Raw genomic sequence first — 20,264 nt, forward strand, 5'->3', positions numbered from 1 at the left:
CACTGGCTCCCCCTGCTGTTGAATTTTTGCAGTGCAGCGAAGGTTGTCTTCCCAGGGTGGGGTCAGGGACGGGAATCACCCAAAGGCCCTCTCCCCTTATTGGACCTTGGACACTGCCATTTTAGCTCTCCGATTCGAAGAAGAAGCTGCAGGACTTTGCCAGCACCGTGGAAGCCTTGGAAGAGGGCAAGAAGAAGTTCCAGAAGGAAATCGAAGGCCTCACCCAGCAGTTCGAAGAGAAGGCAGCTGCTTATGACAAACTGGATAAGACCAAGAACAGGCTTCAGCAGGAGCTGGACGACCTGGTCGTCGATTTGGACAACCAGCGGCAACTGGTGTCCAACCTGGAAAAGAAGCAGAAGAAGTTCGATCAGGTAGGGGCTGGAGGGTGGTCCACTCTGTGTGCGGACACGGGCCGGGGCAGGTGGGGCTCCGAGGCTGCTGGTGGGGTTGCTGTGTCTCTGCAACTCATCCTTGCTTAGCTGGTGGCAATGGAAAGTCACCTTGTCTCGGGTGACCATGAAACACGAGGGCTCCTAGGTCAGAGTAGGGAGAGCAGCAGCGCCCGGACGTGACTGCCAGGTACCCCCACCGTGAGGGCACCCAGGGACCCCGGTGATGCCTGAGTTTCTCGCCCCAATAAGCAATGAGGTTCATTTTATTGACTTAAGCACCTGCGGGTTGCCTCCTAAATATTCCAAGTCATTTAATGTTTCTACCCTTTAGATAACCAATTTCCCCTCACATTTCATTATGCAGAATTTCAGGCACCCAGACACACTAAAATCACGCAACAGTGAACCCCTGTGTGCCCACCACCTAGATGCGATGGCAAACATTTTACCAGACTTGCTTTATTATGTGTTTATTTACAAGCATGAACTGTACTTGTCAAGGGGGGGGTCTTACCTTTTGGATGCATTTCAAAGCAAATTACTGACCTCCCCCTCTGTATTCTGCATATCAACTAGAGTTCTTGTTCAAGATAGAAGCTTGCTTCCAGGGAGATAAAAGTTTACCTACACGGAAATGCACAAATTTTAAGTGTACACTTTGAGTTCTGATCGATGCCTGCAGCTCTGTAGCCTAGATCCCCAAATACCGACTTTTACTATGTTATTCAAATTTAGCAAATATCATTTGGTTTGCAAGTGACTGGGGGTTATCCTAAAAATCACTTTGGGGATGGTTCTGGGTCAGAGGCGTGGGGGCTCAGAGTACCAGGCTTCTGGGAAACAGGCTGGCCCTTCCCTTTTCCATCTCTGTGCGGTGGGCCTGTCTTCACTGTTGGCACCCTGCTGTTCCGTGATCGGTTTGAAGGCCCAAGGCCCCATCTTTTCTTTTCCTGTCACACTGGGTGTAGGGTTTTTGCATTGACAGTGCTATTTGGGGGTCCCTGTTACTTACTTGTCTTAGCTGACTTCTAGAAGTCTGAATTTTGGATGTTTCCGTGTATGATATATGCTGCTCTCTCTGCAGATAAGATTACTGTCCCTAGTCTGGCTCCGAGGGCACTTTTGAGAGCCGGAGACAAGTGGTCAGAAAACAACAAAATGGCCCCCGGCAGGATTAAATGTCACTTGGACCCCAGCAGTCGTGTGTTGTAACCAACATGGGTGGCATGAGTGATTTCAAAGCACAGAGACTCAGCAGATGCTGGCTGTGCATAAGGTCGACCTCGAAGTCAGAAGCAGGCTTGTCATTAGCTCTTTCCATAGGTATCTGGATGAGTTAACCCTGCCCCCAAGTAAATTCAGCAGGACACGAGGCTTCTCACCTGTATTTGCAATGAGATGAAGCCTGCCTTCGGGTTGGCCTAGGGGTCACCGCCAGGGTTTCTGTTGTGTTGTAGCTGTTGGCCGAGGAGAAAAGCATCTCTTCCAAGTACGCGGATGAAAGGGACAGAGCCGAGGCCGAAGCCAGGGAAAAGGAAACCAAGGCCTTGTCCCTGGCGCGAGCCCTCGAGGAGGCTCTGGAGGCCAAAGAGGAACTAGAGAGGGCCAACAAGATGCTCAAGGCCGAGATGGAAGATCTGGTTAGCTCCAAGGATGACGTGGGCAAGAACGTAAGTCGCCCTCCCCGCGAGTCATCCGTCCTGGGGGTGGGCAGGGGGCGGGGGCGATGGCTCCGTGCCTCTTTGATGTGAAACCATAATCCGGCCTAAAGGCAGTCCCTCGGATGGTCCCATACACGTGGGTTGGGAACAGCTGTTGGGGAGGGGTGGCTCCGAGTCCACAGTTCCCAGAGGAAGGCTCTGGTCCTCACTGGACAAAAGCCGCCTCTCTCGGACCCGAACGAGCTTCCTGGCCCTGCGGGCGGCCTGCCCGTCTTCATGACGTCCGCTCTGGCGTGACAGGTCCACGAGCTGGAGAAGTCCAAGCGGGCCCTGGAAACCCAGATGGAGGAGATGAAGACGCAGCTGGAGGAGCTGGAGGACGAGCTGCAGGCCACGGAGGACGCCAAGCTGCGGCTCGAGGTCAACATGCAGGCCCTCAAGGGCCAGTTTGAGCGGGACCTGCAGGCCCGCGACGAGCAGAACGAGGAGAAGAGGAGACAGCTCCAGCGGCAGGTGATCCGGGGCAGGCCAGGGAAAAGGTGGTCTGTAGGGCAGGGAGAGGGAGGGGAGCCAGCTTCCTTCCTCCCCTTACCACCTCCTGGCCCGATGGAGACTGGTTTTCCTCCCTTGTAACCTGGGGGCGGGAAGACCCACCTGGGAGGGGGCTGTGCATGCCTGGGAGGCGGCCAGCTGGCGGCGGGGCTGGGGGGACGGCGCGCAGCCCAGCGGCACGCATCGCCCCTCCTCGCTCAGCTTCACGAGTACGAGACAGAACTGGAAGACGAGAGGAAGCAGCGTGCCCTGGCAGCCGCGGCCAAGAAGAAGCTGGAAGGGGACCTCAAAGACCTGGAGCTGCAGGCCGACTCCGCCATCAAGGGCAGGGAGGAAGCCATCAAGCAGCTTCGGAAACTGCAGGTGGGTGATGCGTCTGACGCAGGGTGCGGGCTGACGGGGGCGGGGCGGGGGGAGGAATGGCGTCCCCAAGGTCGGGGAGGCAGCAGCAGCAGGACGCAGGCCTGGAAGTGGTGCCTACGAGCTGGTGTTTTCCCAGCACCGTTCGGCATTTGCGGGCTCTTTCCTGCCCCGGGTAAGGCACGGTTACCAGGCATGTGGCCGTGGCCATCCATCGCCATATTTTAGGTCTTGCTGAGCCCATCCAGAACGGGGCCTCCGAACAGCAACCTGGTCCTGTGAGATGACGGGCATTGCTCCTAGGATGGGGACGCCTCTGTGGTTAATCGTGGCAAATCCTAGGGATTGGCATGGGAAAGCTCATTTGGGCAGCGGAACTCGGGTGAGTAAGGACCTCTTGGCTTGTCCTTCCTGTTGACTCATGCAGGCTCAGATGAAGGACTTCCAGAGGGAGCTGGAAGATGCCCGAGCCTCCAGAGATGAGATCTTTGCCACCGCCAAAGAGAATGAGAAGAAAGCAAAGAATTTAGAAGCAGAACTCATGCAGCTGCAGGAGGTAAAACCTTCTCGCTGGGAGCCCCAGAATGGGGGGAGGGGGGAGGGGTGTCGTGGTAGGAGCCCTTGGCACGCCGGTGTGTGCCCCCATGGATTTCTCCCATTCATCCGGCATTCCATGTGGCTGGACCCCGGAGTAAGGGCAGGGAAAGACGGGATGTGGAGACAGCACTTCCCCTGAGCTCAGGGAGGGGCGGCCGTAGAAACTGCTGGGGTGCAGCCCTTCCGTGGTCGGTAACAGGTTTCCTTCCTCCCCACCCGCCACCATCCAGGATCTAGCCGCGGCCGAGAGGGCTCGCAAACAGGCCGACCTGGAGAAGGAGGAACTGGCGGAGGAGCTGGCCAGCAGCGTCTCAGGAAGGTATGGGGCCGTGTACAGAGGAGGGGGTCCTAGACGTGGATGATGAGAGAGAGGCAGCTCATGGGAGCACCTCCCGGACACCCATTTTAATGCTAAAAATGACAGTGCCCTGCTGAGCTTGTCCCGGGGGTCTTCACCCCCCAGTTGAGTGTGGCCGTTTCATTCATTCTGAATAAGCAGCATGGCGGGGCTGGGGCGGCTGGGGGCATCAGAGCGCGGAAACTCTGGGACAGGCCTGGGTCTGCTGATACCAACTGGGTAGGAGTCCTGGCTCCCTCCTTGCCGGCTGTGGGACTTTGGACACACAGGTGTCTAAGTCTCGGAGCCTGTTTCCTGTTGTAAAGGAGAGCAACCCTCAGGCATCACTCCTTCAAGGAGAGGGAATCTTACAAGCCAGAGGGAGGCTCGAGCCCCAGATGTGGCTGCATTCCCCACAGGAACACCCTTCAGGACGAGAAGCGCCGCCTGGAGGCCCGGATCGCGCAGCTGGAGGAGGAGCTGGAGGAAGAGCAGGGCAACATGGAGGCCATGAGTGACCGCGTGCGCAAGGCCACGCAGCAGGTGGGGGCCAGCGCGGGGCGGGCACTGGAGCAGCGCCAGCGCTGCCCACACGGGTTCCGGGGGCCAGCCTGTCTGCTCCCCACCCCTGCTCCCTCCTCTCATGGTCCCGCAGCACCCTGCCAGCCTGCACTGTCTCCGCGGTGGGCCAGTGTGTGTCTGGCTTCCTCTACCAGACGCTGTGTACCTCGAGGAGGGACCTTGGGGGTCTACTTCTTGTTCTGTCCCCAGCCTTACTCTCCTGAGCACTCAGTGACGTTACTGAGTGTCGGGCTCCAGGACGGTTGGTAGGGACCCACCACGGGACCTAGAAACAGGGAACCCTGTAGTACCGGGACGCTCCCCCTGTGCCCAGGAAGGAGCTGGTGGCTAGAGGACATGGGGGGGGGCTCCTGGGGGCTCCAGCTCCATGGACCCATGCGGAAGCTGAAGAAGAGGGGTGGTTGGGGGGGCAGCAGGAGACATTCATCACCTCTGTGGACCACCCCGGGCTTCTGTGCCCCTACCTCATGACCTTCCCCATCCTCCGCAGGCTGAGCAGCTCAACAACGAACTGGCCACGGAACGCAGCGCGGCCCAGAAGAACGAGAGCGCAAGGCAGCAGCTCGAGCGGCAGAACAAGGAGCTCCGGAGCAAGCTGCAGGAGATGGAGGGGGCAGTCAAGTCCAAGTTCAAGTCCACCATTGCGGCCCTGGAGGCCAAGATCGCACAGCTGGAGGAGCAGGTCGAGCAGGAGGCCAGGTACGTGGAGCCGGGGCTGCAAAGACAGCCTGCGTGCCAGCGCGCGGCAGGGGGGAACCGGGGTGGGGGTGGGGGCTTAGGCTCTCCAGGCCCCAGCTGTGGCTGGGAAATCATCCCTGTGGTACCCAGACCACAGCCGTGCCGGGGGAACGGTGTGTGCACACGGGGGAGAGGTGGGCCTGGCCCGGAGGAGACCCTTGCACAAAGGAGCAGGCCTCCTTGGTGAGGTCAGCCTGCCTTCCCCGGGGGGCACGCCGGCTTGCCCCGGCCTGCATTCGCAGAATGTCCGGTTAAGGGCTGTACAGAAAGTTCCCATCAGCCTCCCATGCAGCACAAGCAGCTGCAGGAACGCTGCTCACGAGAAAGGAAGGTCACAGCACCGCGGTCCCCGTCAGACGGCAGGGACTCCTGTCTGTTCTTTCCATTTTGGCCGTGGCTTCCCCAGTCACTCCCATGCTGCAGACTTCAGCCCTTAGTGCTCCTCTTCCTGGCTTTGAGTCTATTTGCAGAGAGGGGCCCCCTCTCCACAGCCAACCAGGGAACACTTCCGTACCCCCCATAAGACCCCCTGTACCCCTACACCCTCCCTCCCCGCCCTCCCCGTGTGTTCCTGAGCCCTCAGCACCCACTGACCGACTTCCCATTTCTGTGGTCTGTTCTGGGCCCCTCCTATGAATGCAATTACGTGCTGTGAGGCCTTTGGTCACCTGTCGCCTTCACGGAGCATGTTCCCCCTGTTGGAGCCCGACTTAGAACTAGGCTCCCTTTCGTGGCCGAGTCCTGTTCTTCCGATCTGGGGGAGGAGCCTCAGTGTGGGGCTCCGGACGGGTGCTCACGGCGCGCACAGTGCCAGTCGGGGCTGCGCACCGACAGCCAGGGAAGCCGACCCCACTCCCTCCGTGTCCGTCCGCAGGGAGAAGCAGGCGGCTGCCAAGTCGCTGAAGCAGAAGGACAAGAAGCTGAAGGAGGTCCTGCTGCAGGTGGAGGATGAGCGCAAGATGGCGGAGCAGTACAAGGAGCAGGTACCCCTGCCCCGCGCCCCTCCGCCCAGCGCAGACCCCATGGCCCCCTCCCCCGCACTGACCCTCCGTCCTCTCCGGGGCAGGCGGAGAAAGGAAACGCCAAGGTGAAGCAACTGAAGCGGCAGCTGGAGGAGGCGGAGGAGGAGTCCCAGCGCATCAACGCCAACCGCAGGAAGCTGCAGCGGGAGCTGGACGAGGCCACGGAGAGCAACGAGGCCATGGGCCGCGAGGTGAACGCGCTCAAGACCAAGCTCAGGTGAGGCGGGCAGCGCCCCTGCCGCCTGCGTCCTGCCCCTTGCCGCGGGCTCCGGCGTGCGCCAGGCCCGACCGGGGACGCGGATGCTCCCGCGGCCTCTGGGACGGCTGCTTCCCTTCCCCGCCAGTCCTCAGGGAGGCGGCGGCTAACCCCCGTCGCCCGCATCAGCACCAGCCCTCCTCTCCTGAACCTCTGCTCCCGACTCTGCTCGGCTCCCTGGTCTACCCCAAGGGCTCTGGCACCACTGCTGTCGGGGCTGGATCGATTGTTCTAGATCGCAGGAGCTGGCCTGCGTGTGGGGGATGTGAGCAGCAGGCCCGGTCTCTCCCCACCGGCGGCAGCGGCCTGCCCCGGATCCTGCCAACCCAAAATGTCTCCAGACCCTGTCCAGTTCCCGTGGGGGTGTAGTCGTCCCTGGCTGAGAACCTCTGCCCTAACCGGGGCTGAGTTCTCTCCCACACTCCCGCACCTCTGGGCCTGAAGGTGGGTAGGCCACCCCCCTGCACCTCAGGGCTCCTCAACACCTCCCCTGGTTCCCTGAAGGCGGGACCCCGAGCTTCCTGCCTGTGCCCACAGCCCTCCAGGCAGGTGATCCCACATCTCCTCTGCGATCCCTCCATGGGGTCAGCCCTAGCTCTAACTTGCCCATCAAGCATTGAGCCTTCTCCCGGCCGCCGCCTTTAATTTGTTCAAACACCATGCACATGAAACCACACTTTCTTCCTTCTGCTCAGAGTGGTTTGAGAAAAGCAAACAAGCACACTGCCATTTCCTGCCGGGCATCCTCTAGGGCCAGGGGGAATGGACCCCACTCACTGCTTCCTGGACCTCAGGCTCCCCTCATCTTCCCTCTCCCTTGGACATCTGCTTTCCCGCCAGACTTACTCTCCTGGCCCATCCTTACAAGGGCCCGTTTCCCCCCATTGACCTACCTCCTGACAGACACGCTCATTTCTTCTCTGTCCCCGTTCTGGGCTGGACCATCTAGAACCAGCTCATGCTAATACCTCTGGTAGACGTACTCCTCGTGTTCACTCAAGGACGTTGCTCCAGAAATTCTTACTCTTCTCTCCTTTACAACGTTTTCCATCCACAGAGTCATTCCGTGAGCTAAGCCCGACTTCCCTTCTATCTTTACCACACAACCCTACTGGTCAGTCCTCAGGCCCCACCGGACCCCGGTGCAGCCGGTCCTTCCTTAGCTGGGGCTTCCTGGACACTCCCCGCAGCTGGTTTGCTTGCTGCTTTTCTTGCTGTCTTTCCTCACCTCTTCTGCTGGTACATCTCCAAGCCAGCTTGCCCATGGCCTGCCCCGCCATCTTGGTCTCTCTTCATCGCTCTCTCTGCTCACTCCCTGGCTGATCTCAAACAGCCTGGTGGCTTTTGAATTCTACCCACAGCAAGTGACCTCCTTGTTTCTACCTCCAGCCCAGACTTCTTCCTGGAACCCCAGACCTGTGTACCATTCCCACCCAGTGCCTCACAGGGCAGCTCACACCTTGAGCCCTGACTGAACCCCTTCCCCCCGCCAAACCACTTCCCACATAGACTTCTCCAGCTCAGCAACGGGAATGATAGCGCCATCATTAACCCAGGCTACAAACCTGAGGTCATACTTTGCTTTTTCCTCTCCTTTATACCTTATATCTAATCTGTCAGAGAATCTGGTCAACTTTCCCTTAAAAATACTGTAGATACAGAATGCAGCTGTTTCTTGCCATCCTGGGTCAAGCCACTCTCTCCTACCATCTGGATAATTCTCACACTCTCCTCATGGGCCTGTGTTCATGCTCTGCATTTGTAGTCTGTTCTGAACACAGTAGCCAGACGGATGCTATTGAAACCGAGGGGAGTCACAACCCTCCTTTGCTTGGAACTATCCAACAGCTTCACCTAGTGCAGACTGAAAGCAGCATCTTTATGATGGTTGGTTCCTGGAGGCCCTAAGGATCTCCATCCACTGCCTCCTAAATGAGACCTCTAAGTCTATACAGGCTGCCTCAGGGCCTTTGCACTGGTGGTTGCCTCTGCCTGGAATGCTTTTCCCCCAGCTCTCCGTGTGGCCGGACTCTCCTTCCCTTCCTTCAGGCACGGACTCATCCACGATACCTGGTCTACAACGTCCGGCTTCACTCCCTGCAGCCCTCCTCCTTGCCCACCTGTCCCCATGTAACCTATTTATTTGACTTAGGTCACTTTTAGCCTTCACTCTGACCCCATGGGCACATGGGTCAGGTTTGGTCTGTTCATTCATCCCCAGTGCCCGGGATAGTGCTGGGCACAAACTTTCAATCACTGAGTCACAGATGTTTCCCCAACCTCATTGTCCTATCACTTTGGCTCTTCCGCCACAACCTCGTACTACCTGTACCTTGATTGACTTCCCATGGTCTTTAAAATTAACTGTTCTGATCACACACATCTATTTGCAAATAAAATCTACCAACCCTGTATGGTTAAACCAGCATCACTGGCATTAACGGGTCACAACACAATAAAATACAGCGAAAACAAAGCAATAATGAATTCTAGCCCCCGTGGCTACAAATTGATGACTACAATCAGAAAGGCCTACTTTTCAGTGAACAAGAGAGTGACAGAAGACATGTGCACCAAAAAGACTATCTCTGATACAATCACATGTATTTAAAATGGGCTGGAAAGGGAATACCTTTGTCTCTGTGCAACTCAGTCATCCAAGGTCACGGCCAGGCACCAACAAAAACCACCTGCTGTGTCAACTCCAGACCCTGAGAACCCCTGCATGGATGAGGGAAAGCCCAAACCCCTTTCAGAATGGGGAAGAGAAGGGCTGGCGAGGGAGAGTAGAAGCTTCGGGAAGGAGACCCCGGATCCTGCCCCAGGTGAGGGGCTGTGGGTCCCACTGCTGGAAGCGAAGCCAGACATAAGCCCTCAGGTCCAATAGAGGCTTACGAAACCCCCCCTCCCCCAGGGTGATGGTCCACAAGAAGCTGCTCTCACCACGTGGACCTCTGGAATTTGCTCTGCTGGGGACTGGACCCTGACCCTCCCCCGCATCCCGCCGTGTGGTGGGGCAGCAGTCGGCCTCTCTGGCTGTCACCCTAAGCTGTCGCTGCTCCCTTTTCTTGGGACCAATGACCCTTTTGGCACATGCTGAACATCCCCTGTGGGTTCTGCCCCAAACAACCCTTCTTAGGGCTCACAGCTCTCCGTTTCTTACAGTCCTAGTATGAGCAAATGCTAAGGCAGGGTGAAGACAGGGCCTGCCTTTTCTGCCTCCTGAATCTCATACTCGTGGAAAACCAGAAGGCAAGCACTAGAGCTCTGAATGAGGGGGTATGCCCTAGCCAGCTCTCCGAGGACAAGCACAAAGCAAGTTTCATAGTTCTACCGACCAGATAAATCTCAGCTCCTGGTAGAACCTGCACATTGTACCCAGCCTTTGCCATGACGCCAGTGCTCCCGACACGAGCTTCTCAAATGCTACAAGGGCTTAGGTGCATCAGCCGCTCTAAGAGCTTCTCAAACTTACAAAGGCTTAGGTGCACCAGCCGCTCTAAGAGCTCTCGGTAGCACAGGCCTCACTGCCAGGTTGCCTTCTACATGCCTCATTTAAGAGCTGAAGTGAAGGTCTTTAATGATTCAGCCCGCACTCACACAGCCTCCCTCGCGTTTGCGGATGGTAACCACCTGGGCCTCTCTCTCTGTTTCAGAGGCCCCCTCCCCCAGGAAACTCTGCAGTGACTCACCAGGTATCATGCCTTTCGCTTCGCAGCTCATGTGTGTGGCACTTGGGTTCCACTTTTCTCTTGCCACCCCACCCGCCCTGTCCCCCGGTAGCCCCCTTTTCTGGCCTCCCCCCTCAGATTTCCACGAGATTGCTGTAAAACCTGCAGGCGTGGAGATCTTAGTTCAAAACCCTTTTATCACAGCCGAGATCAAACTAAGAAGACTTCATCTCTTGACCTGTTTTCCTTTCCGACCTCTGCTTTGGCATCGGCCATGGCTCCCAGCGTGTCCCTGTCACCACGTGTTGACTGCTGTTCAGAGGCTGCGTGTGTCACCTGGATTGTTCTTACCTAAGAGGGTGTGTCTCCCACACTGCTAGGACACTTGGCTGCGCTGTCCTCCCTGGTCTGGTTAAGACCCCACACTGAGCTGGTAGGACAGCTCCACAGTCCGGGTCCATTCCTGGAGCACAGCTTCAGGTTGGCTGCTTTGGTTCGCCAACCCGAATTCACAGGGCACAGGGTCACGGTAACCCCAGCCCGACAACTGGATTCCCCCACAACCCCCCGCAGCTGGGCTTCCACAAACACATCTGCAAAAGAAATGAGCTCTCACCGCGCCTGGTACAGTTGCTGTGGCTGCGTGGGGCTGGAGCAAGGCCCGGCCAGCTGCTAGCTTCATTTCCAGCACACCAGGGCGCACGCCGGCCCCCTTGGAGCCCAGCGTGGTCCTGCCACAGAGCCTTTTCCATAGAGGTCTTGCGGGCACATACTCAGAGCAGGGAGTGGACACCCGAGACTTGAGGAAGAACACAGCGCCCTTCCCGAGACAGAGTTAAGAGGCCTCGAAATGCCTGGGCGTCTCACAGCTCTATCTCATGTGAAGTTAGGAAACTGGGGCTGTGTTTCCCTGAGAGGCCGAGCCAGCCCTGGCTGGTGTCCCCCTTCTGCTCTTTTGGAGAATCCCAGCTTTGCTGCCACTACCCGGGTACTTACAGGCTGACAGAGGGATCGGCAGGACCTTTAGGAAGAGCTTTTGAGCAGTGCTCCTGCCAGCTCAGCCGGGACATGGCACCCACTAGTTGATGGGAACCCAAGTTCTTGCAGAACAAATGCTCGGTCTTGGGTCGATTCCTGCCATGCTACTAGGGCCTCACACAAGTTCTCTGAGGCCATGAATAGAAGCCGAATGCTCCAGGATCAGACCCTTTAAGAAAATCTCTAGAGGGGGTCCCTTACTTCATGGGGGGACAGATGCAGCCAATGCCAGTCTTTGCCTTGGATTTGAAACCAATTCCTTCAAGACGGGCACCTGAACTGGGAGACAGGCTCACAGGATGGGAGACTAAGCAAGGTGGGGGGGGGGGGTATGGGAACTCTGGGCATGATTTACCTCTTAGATCAAGGGAACCCGTTTCTCACTTCAGCTCTTCACACTTACCCATACAGACTGTCCCAAAGGGTAAAGAGTGCTTGGAGCCTGGAATGGGAGGAGAGAGAGGGTTTCCCAGCCCCAGGCTGTCCCATCAAGTCTGAACAGGGAGGGGCGGTGCCAGAGGAGACCCGTGTGAGTGGTGGCTGCTACTTGTCCTGTCCTGTCCTCAGAGACCCTTCTCGGGGACCCAGGTTCTTGGAAAGCACAGTGATCAAGAGGATTTTTTAAGGTCACTTCTAGAGAGTGTGATGGAAAGTCAGTTCTAAGGGCACTGGGCACCTCCCAGTTTCCCCCTGACGTGAGGCTGGCGGAGCCTTCAGCTTGGAGTGGCTACAACTTGAAGTATTCGTTCCTGATCACTGCCCCCCACCCCCCCGCCCAAAGTACCATTCTCTGAACTGGGGTGGGTTTCCCAGCCCATGTCTCTCCCACTCTCAGGCCCTAAAAGGCTCCGGTTGGGACACCCCTTCTCAGCAATCAGAACACCCTAGGCTTTGCTTTGCCTCCAATCTTACCTGAGTTGCCCCTTTTGACTAAAGCACAGATAACCGGAGGGGAGCTCTTTCCCTTGTGGCTTTTCTGCTCAGCCTTTTTGCATGGTGGAGCGGGTCGTTTTCATTATAGAAAGTCTGCACTCCTCTCAGGCCTCCTAAAATGAGTTAAGATAGGTCCTCCGATTCGGGTCAAACAGGGCCACACAGCCAGAGCCCAACAAGATTATTTGCTATGGTCGCAGAAGAGAGGACCAACAGGTCTTCCAAGAGGAGGAGGTTGAATGCGGGTGGCTCCGTCTTCTCCTGCCTGCCTGCCTGCCCTCCTAAGCGAAGACTTAGGTCAGGTGACCCGGGCAGGCCCTGACAGTAACTCAGGGCATCTGGCACTCCAGAGATGGGAGCCGTTAAGGACAGAGAAATGGGGGACCCTACCAGCTAGCGCTAAAACACATCTCAGATTAACAGGTGTATCTTACTTTTCTAACATATTCCGTGAGCACCTATCTATAGGTCAGGCCTGGTACCTGCATGGTGAGCGAAAATCAGATAAGACCCCTGCCCCGTGACAACTCACGCCAAGAATTCTGCTCCACACGCAAGCAGGGGGCCCTGCGCTGCCCGAACCGAGAGCACCCTTCTGGCGTCCGCGGTGACCTCTCCCCTGCAAAGGGAGGGGGTCCCACCCCTTGCCAACTGACAACCTACAACCCTCCCCATTTCTACCTTCTGAAAAGGAGGTACAGCATGAGAACACACTCCCCTTTATACTGGCCCCACAGGGTATGAAGTAAGCCCACGGGAACGTGTCAGCCTCCAATCGGTGTTTCCTTCTTTTCTAAATTAAAGACCCCAACAGACCAGAATCTTCTGGGTCATCGGATGACCGAGCCAGATTTTTTTTTTTTTTTTTAAAGCAGATCATCTTGCTTTGAAATATCTCCTTTCCCCCAGGCCAGCTGATGAAATGCTAACTGTACCTTGAGGCTGGTCAGGGCTGGACTTCAACCAGAGTCTCCGCCTCTCACTTGAGTTTGTCCGTGTTCGTTTTTGGCCCCTTGAAAAAGCTCTTCCCATCTCGGGGGAGATTTCCGTACTCAAGAAACACGTGTTTTCTCGAATCCCACAGGCGAGGCAACGAGACCTCTTTCGTGCCCGCTAGAAGGTCTGGAGGACGTCGGGTCATTGAAAACGCGGACGGCTCGGACGAGGAAGCAGACGCTCGCGACGCAGACTTCAACGGAACCAAAGCCAGCGAATGAACGACTCGCTGCAGTCAGGACAAAACCGAACCCAGTGGACTCTGCTCAGCACTGTCAAAATCCAGCCTCAGATTCCAAACACCACAGACACCCCTCACGATGACTATAAACACCACCGTCCTGAGTCCGGGGCATCATGGAACTCTCAAGTGACGTACCAAATGAAAAAACCCAACAGGCGACACAGACACACCCCCGCTGCCCCCTGTCGGTGAATTGTGCAGCGACTGTGAGTTTTTAGGGAAGATCTAACTCCAGTGCCTGGTCACTGTGACATGGGGAGGAAGTCACCAGAGTGGGTGCCGCCTCTGCCTCCTGCTCCCAAGTCGCTCCCCCTGTGTCCCCTGCCCACGTGTCGCGTGGGCCCCTGTTTGAGTTCTTTCCCCTCCCGGTGACCACACCTCAGACGCACACAGTTCACGGAGACCAAGTGCCTTCGGCAGTCACAGGAATTGAAAAGGAGACCCTGCTCCGGTGGGAACGAGCAGGATTGTTAAACACTGTTTTATACGCACCCCGATTGTACTTAAGGACACCTTCACGAATAAAAGGTTATAAATCACCGGAAGGCAGTCAGCTCTTCTGTTGTTTTTGAGAGTGAAAGAATGGGGTGGGGGCAGGGGCATTCTTCCAGAATCCTTACGGTGACCCTGTGAAGCGAGTTTACTCTTCATCCATCAATGGGGAACCTGAGGCCTAGGGAGATGAAATAAACCGAGATCCCAAAACTGCCCCCCCCAAAAAAATCCACAAAAAAACAAAAAACCCAGCTACCAGACATGTCCTGTGAGTCTGTGGGAGGGGGACTTCTCCAACCAGAGAGGGGCAGCTCCAGGCCCAGGAAGTACGACCGTCGGGAACATGACCAGGAAGAACGTCCTGACCAGTCCAAACCCATACGTACATACTGTGAAGAGTACAAGAGGTTCTTGAACTTTTAGGTTAAAACACAAGACTCCATCCAACAGGGAACAAACTTCCTGTGAAGGCCAGAGAGTCAGTATTTCAGGCTATATATGGTCTGTCAAACGTGTATCTATCTTTTTTCAATTGTTTTTTTTTTTTTTTAAACAGCCCTTTAAAAACATAAAAGCCATTCCTACTGCAGGGGCCATACAACACCAGGCTGTGGGTCATTTCCTTCCTCAGCTTGAGTGTTCCAGAGAGAGATCCCTTGCAAAAGTTCTATTTAAGACAAAACAAGTCCACACACCGACTCCGTGGGGGTCCAATAGATCTGAGAAGAAATAATGCAAACCGAAAAACTCAAGCCAGTGACCATAAGCAAATATACCCCAAGCAATACACACACATATCCCAAATACACTTCCTTCTAAGGAGCGGACTCGAAGCGAATTTTTACAAGTAGGGTTTCCTTTTTCTGTTTAGTTACCTGGTTAAAAAACAAGGTTCTCACCACCGTGCAAACCGTGCAAGCGAACAGGAAAACACAAATGAAGTGGCATTTACTGGCATTTACCTCCACCACCACAAACTAGGTGAAACTTAGTTTCTCTTGATTTTATTGTTCGTTTAAAAAAATAAAAGTATGTCTTTCACCGATACAGGTTAGAATGTTCCTAGGGTAAGGAGCCGGCCAGCAGAGCCCAACTGTCTGTTGAATTTCAGTAGCACTTGCAAAGTTCTATCTTCAACTCAAGGACATTTTTGCTATTCTTTTGGAAAAATAATTTAGTGACAAAAAGGCCATTAAACTGCAGGCATGCTCCTGATTTCGTGTGTTCTATTTACTTGCCTCCAAAGGTGTGAGGTGGCAGCTCACACCAAGCAGGGTTGGGCACACACAACGTCCACGTGGAAGTCCCGTGTTTGTTTCTTCTTTGACGAGGAAGCTTAAGATCTCCTCAGAAACACAAACACCTCTTCTCAGTGCCTCAGGGAGAGGCAGATGAAAAAGTCCCAGAGGTACATGACAGCATAGATTCTTTTTAAAAAGGCAGGGGCCTATTGTGCCCCTCTCTCCTAGACATGACTTCATTACACAGACACTTCCTGTGCCACAGAGCACTGGGGATTCTGTCCTGAGGTGGACTCACATGCCACGTTGAAGGCATCTCCAGACATTAAAAACTCATCTCAGAACCATTCGGGACTCCGGTCAGCTCACAGGGATGGGGTAGCCTCAGCTTCCGCACCTCTGAGCCCTTACCAGACGGTCCCGTTTGTCCCTGTCCGCACCAGCAAAGATGGGGATCGTGACACATTTCCCCGGGACGACCATGGGCGATGGCCTCGTTGGCTAATGTGACTGTTTGCTCCTATTTCTCAAACTAACTTAAAAACACAAACACCTAGTTTAAAGAGGGGAGGAAAGGCAGGACTCCCGCACGGACACACCAGGGCTTCAGCTTCCGTGGATTTCCTAAAGCAACATCTTGACTACACCCTGGGCTGACGGCAGCGACGGTGTGGAAGTATTTGAAGGCGGCTTCCCAAACTCCAGGCGTTTTCCCAACCTTCAGACAGAGCAAACCAAATTAGGCGGACATGACAGCTGTGACACACTGGCTAGCATCGGGGCCCACAAAGTTCTAACAGTGACGATCAGGAGTCAGGATCAGGGTCTCCCTGGGTGTCATTTTTCTGTCCTGTGAAGCGAAGGAAAGGACACTGGCCATCTGGCTCCCACATTCCCAAGGCCACACGGAAAGCCTGATCACGGAAGACCTGCTAAAAACATCCTCATGAACCGGGCTGGCATTCGCGTGTATGCCGTGGAAAATGAGTCTTCTGTTTCCTACTATCTGTCTGCCATGGGTTTCCCATGGTGACGTGGCTTGGGGGCCAGGAAAATGGTGGCATGGGTTAGAAAACGAATGAATCTAGAAGCTGCCCCCAATTTTCCGCAGGTAAGAAAACATGCAAAGTTGTCAGAGGTCAGATTTGCATTTTCCCCTCAAGTGACTGGCTTTAGGAATCGAGTCTGGGCTGGAACTTAGAGTCTGTTTCCTGAGTTTCTAAAGATTTTTTGTTTGTTTGTTTAAGGAAAAAAAATCCTCCTCTGGGGGAAGCAGAGCTGTGTTTGGAGCCCAAGTCTCAAACCAGGGTTTCACACAGGACATGGTCCCAGCATGACCAGGAGGTGAGGCTACCAGAATCAACTAATGAAAACTAGCCTCTCCCTGAGCATTTGCCCTTAACCAGAAGACACCACCTAACTCTGTCTCAAAGGCATAGAGGGAAAGCTTCATGGACATAACTCTGCAACTTTTCCAAAATGGCTATGGGTCACGGGTTGGAGGCTCCCCCCTGGAGTGGACAGCTAAAGGTACTGACCCTTTGTCACCCAGAGGCACAGCGGTGCTGCTCGGCTGTCTCTCACCGGCATCTCTGTGCCTGCTCCCCCGTCCCGAGGCTGGGCCACTCGTTCGGTTTGGGGACTGATCATACACGAAGTTCCGGCAGGACGCAAGCTTCGACTCCAGGGCCTGGAGAGACACACGCACTCATCTTCCAAGTTAAAGACAAGAACTCCCCTCTTACCCAGAGCCTATACACAGACAATAACTGGAAAAAGGGGTCCTCAATTTGTGTTGGACGTGGCAATTCCAGCGTGGGGCCCGGAAGGAGTCCAATGTCCATCAACTTTTAGAGCCACAGGCCTAAGACATTTCAGAGCTTCCAGGGAAAACACTTACCCTGCCTATTATCCAGTTCTGCCTATGGGAAATAGGAAATCCACATTCGAAATGATTCGCTCTTTTGTTCACCTCCATAAACATGCACAGTGATTTGTGCAGAAGCCATGTGCCTTGCTGGAAAGGGACCCCATGAAAACCAACAGGGCACTGAGGCCAGCCCACACTTCCTGCATGCTAACTACACAAAACATTAACAGAGAAATGTGTTGGGGTGCCTGGGTGGTGCAGTCGGTTAAGCATTCGACTCTTGAGTTTCAGCTCAGGTCGTGATATCAAGGTCGTGGAATCGAGTCCTGCGTCAGGCTCCACCCTCAGTGCAAAGTCTGATTCAGATTCTCTCCCTCCTCCTCTGCCCCTCCCACTTATGCTCTCTCTAAAAAGAATAAATCAATCTTAAAAAAAAAAAAGAGAGAGAGAGAGAAATTGTGCTTATGGTACAGAAAACCAGGCAACCAAAAGATAAAGGAAAAACACGAGACATCAGTTGCAAGCTTCTAGAAGAAGATTGCAGTTCTTACTACATACATTCTGGCAGGATTTAAATTATGTGACCATTCCAGGTCATCATTGTTGAAAATAGATGAAACCACCACAAAGAATACTTATGTTATTTCTTAAGTTAGAGACTTAAGAAATAAGTTCATTCCCCTGTAATGAATATAAAACCTATGAAATTAAAGTTTTTTGCCCTAGCCTTTTCAGATTGTCTTTAACTCCCTAAGAAGCTTTTAAAAAGGTAATTTTTAAATGTTTCTCAGGTTTTTTTCAAATTAGGAAAAAAGAAATCATAGGGGTGCCTGGGTGGCTCAGTGGGTTAAAGCACCTGCCTTCGGCTCAGGTCATGATCCCAGCGTCCTGGGATCAAGCCCTGCATCAGGCTCTCTGCTTGGTGGGAAGCCTGCTTCCTCCTCTCTCTACCTGCCCCTCTGCCTACTCATTATCTCTGTCTGTCAAATAAATAAATAAAATCTTCAAAAAAAAAAAAATGGAAAATCAGACACCAACCAACCAAATCAGACACCAATGGCAGGGAAAGATATGCCCAGGTATCAAAGGGAAAACAGTCAGAGCTCTGGGTGTTTGTCAGGAACTCGAAAAGAAGCAGAGTTTTGCCTAAAACACAGGGAGTCTCTGCTAAAGGGGAAAGGAACCGGAAAGGTAACCCGTTTCCGATATCCTGAAACACAGGCAAGGAGCCCGGGGAGGTGGCAGTCTTACCCCTACTTTCCGAAGCAGGTCTCCCACAATGTTGAGGGCTGATATCCGTGCTGCAGGAGTGAGGGGGGTCCCACCCGTGGAGTCGTCCAGACCTAGGTATGCAAAAGAAAGCACACGTAACACCAACCCGCCAACCCGCAGCTCTAAGTCTGTGCACTAACATCCCTCAACGCAGAACCATGGGGGCGCACTTGGGAAGCTGACTCTGTCCTCCGATCCCACAGGCGGCCCTGGTGCACTCACTAGTTACCTAACACAGGCAGAGTCTACCTGAGGACCAACTTTCTGCAGCCTGACAACCACTATATTCAATGTTTAACTTTATGTGTTCTTCTTTCAAAACAAAATCAAAGTAAGTCCTCTTGGAGCTCTAGGAAGTCCACAGAGTTAGGAACAGCATCAGAGCAAACCACATTTGTAAGGGGCTTAACTCTCTGGATGCCCCTCCCTCTCCTCCAAGCAGGACTCAGGGACCAGCGGCACCAGCATCACTGGGGTGCTGGTTAGGACGCAGGATCTCAGGCCCTGCCCAGACCTGCTGAATCTCAGGGGCATACTCAAGTGTGGAAAAAACCCTGCTCTAGATTGTGATTCTTGAAGAACCACTGGCCTCTGGATCCCAGAGGCAGGCTAAGGGATAAAACAGCATGAGCCCTGCAGCCAGCCTGGGTCTGAATCCCAACTCTGCTATGTAGCAGTGGTATGATTTTAGGCGAGCTCCTTTATCAGGGCCTCAGTCTCCTCATCCACCAAATGGGGATAGCACTTGCATCTAGGGCCTGTGGTGAGAATTCAGTGAGGTCATATATATGCAAAGCACGCCAAGCAGAGTGGCTAACTAGCACAGGCCAAGCACTTAGTAACTGCCTATTGCTGTCGCTTGCTGTTAGGTGGCCCGGTAACAGTCTCGGTTCCTCAGCAGAGGAGCTGGGGAGAAAACTCAAAGTTTTCACGTTTTTACCACGCAGCCCAGGTACACCAGCTCCGCTTCTAGGCTCTTCTTGCTTATCTCAAAGCTGCTCCCCGCTCTGCTGCGAACACCCCAGTTTGCTCCCTGCAGTACAGCCTGGGCCCGTGGTCCCTCTCCCCCAGGACGCTACCCCTGGGAAAGCTTTGTGAAGCAAAGAAAATGCTCCCGATGGCTCTTCCCTTACCGCGTCTGAACGTCCCCGGTGTGTTTAAGCTAGCGCCGGGTGCCCGATGAGCCACAGGTGTGGACGGCACGGAGCCAGTGGCCTGCACGGCTGTGTCCGTCCTTTCGATCTCCACTGAGCTGGGCATGGGGGTCCTGGGCTTCTCCTGTTTCTGCTGCACGGCCAACTCCTGCCGCAAATCTGAGTCAGGACGAGGATTCAGATTAGGTTCTTGCTTCGGGGGATGGGGAAGGATGGGGAGGGTCAGCAGGAGACAGAAGTCAGGGAAAAGAAGTATCAGAACGAAAAACTGTAGGTGGAAACCCTCAACAAGGTGAAATCCACAGAATCTGGCCTAGCAGGCCTGTAGAACTACATGATTTCTTAAGCAAAACCAAAAAGATCTAAAAATTTTCAAAAACTGTGGCAGTGATACACAAATGCTTTTCTTGTTTCAGAACAATTTTACTGCAATCAGGTATAGAGAATACGAAGTGAAAATATGCTTTCCGCAAATGCCCTTCCTCACTCATAACCACTGTAATATGGGGGTAATATTTTCAATCCTTTTTTCCCTGTATTTTCAGACAAAGAATTTATATGTATCTCTATTAAGCATATAATAGGAATAATTCTTATTAAGCCTAAATAGAAATATAGCTACAGTCCAGGACAGTATGTCTTCATCTAACTTTATTTATATCTATACCTTGTTTAATGATTATTTAATGTTCCAGAAAATAAATCTGTGTAATTTGTTTAATCGTTTCACTATGGACGGGCATTTATACAACCACCTTTCAGACTTAAAAAGTTTTTTCTTAGGGGCTCTTGGGTGGCTCAGCTGGTTAAGCCTCTGCCTTTGGCTCAGGTCATGATCCCAGGGTCCTGG

At 54.1% G+C, this 20,264-nt stretch overlaps 2 protein-coding genes across 6 annotated transcripts in view; one reads left to right on the forward strand and one right to left on the reverse strand.

Moving 5' to 3' along the window:
- The window catches only part of MYH11 (myosin heavy chain 11), a 110,465-nt gene extending 96,544 nt beyond the window's left edge, over positions 1-13,921 (forward strand). For 3 of the 5 annotated variants that reach the window (XM_059415254.1, XM_059415253.1, XM_059415255.1), the window contains 11 exons: positions 126-374; positions 1,853-2,065; positions 2,357-2,569; positions 2,810-2,971; positions 3,396-3,524; positions 3,796-3,884; positions 4,322-4,445; positions 4,975-5,183; positions 6,097-6,205; positions 6,289-6,461; positions 13,227-13,921. In XM_059415254.1, coding sequence (XP_059271237.1) covers positions 126-374; positions 1,853-2,065; positions 2,357-2,569; positions 2,810-2,971; positions 3,396-3,524; positions 3,796-3,884; positions 4,322-4,445; positions 4,975-5,183; positions 6,097-6,205; positions 6,289-6,461; positions 13,227-13,359 — 1,803 coding nt within the window. In that variant the 3' untranslated portion in view covers positions 13,360-13,921. Of the gene's footprint in view, positions 1-125; positions 375-1,852; positions 2,066-2,356; positions 2,570-2,809; positions 2,972-3,395; positions 3,525-3,795; positions 3,885-4,321; positions 4,446-4,974; positions 5,184-6,096; positions 6,206-6,288; positions 6,462-10,156; positions 10,196-13,226 lie in introns of all 5 variants that reach the window. The other 2 variants (XM_059415256.1, XM_059415257.1) reach the window with 1 other exon arrangement.
- A 944-nt stretch (positions 13,922-14,865) lies between these two features.
- Positions 14,866-20,264, reverse strand: part of NDE1 (nudE neurodevelopment protein 1) — a 33,092-nt gene continuing 27,693 nt past the window's right edge. The window contains exons 6-9 of the mRNA XM_059415258.1: positions 19,394-19,573; positions 18,240-18,331; positions 16,657-16,808; positions 14,866-15,836 (exon numbers count right to left, since the gene is read on the reverse strand). Of these exons, the coding sequence (XP_059271241.1) occupies positions 15,743-15,836; positions 16,657-16,808; positions 18,240-18,331; positions 19,394-19,573 (518 nt within the window). The 3' untranslated portion in view covers positions 14,866-15,742. The remainder of the gene's footprint in view (positions 15,837-16,656; positions 16,809-18,239; positions 18,332-19,393; positions 19,574-20,264) is intronic.

Source organism: Mustela nigripes, chromosome 11, assembly GCF_022355385.1.
Source record: "Mustela nigripes isolate SB6536 chromosome 11, MUSNIG.SB6536, whole genome shotgun sequence".
NCBI classification, from domain to species: Eukaryota; Metazoa; Chordata; class Mammalia; order Carnivora; family Mustelidae; genus Mustela; species Mustela nigripes.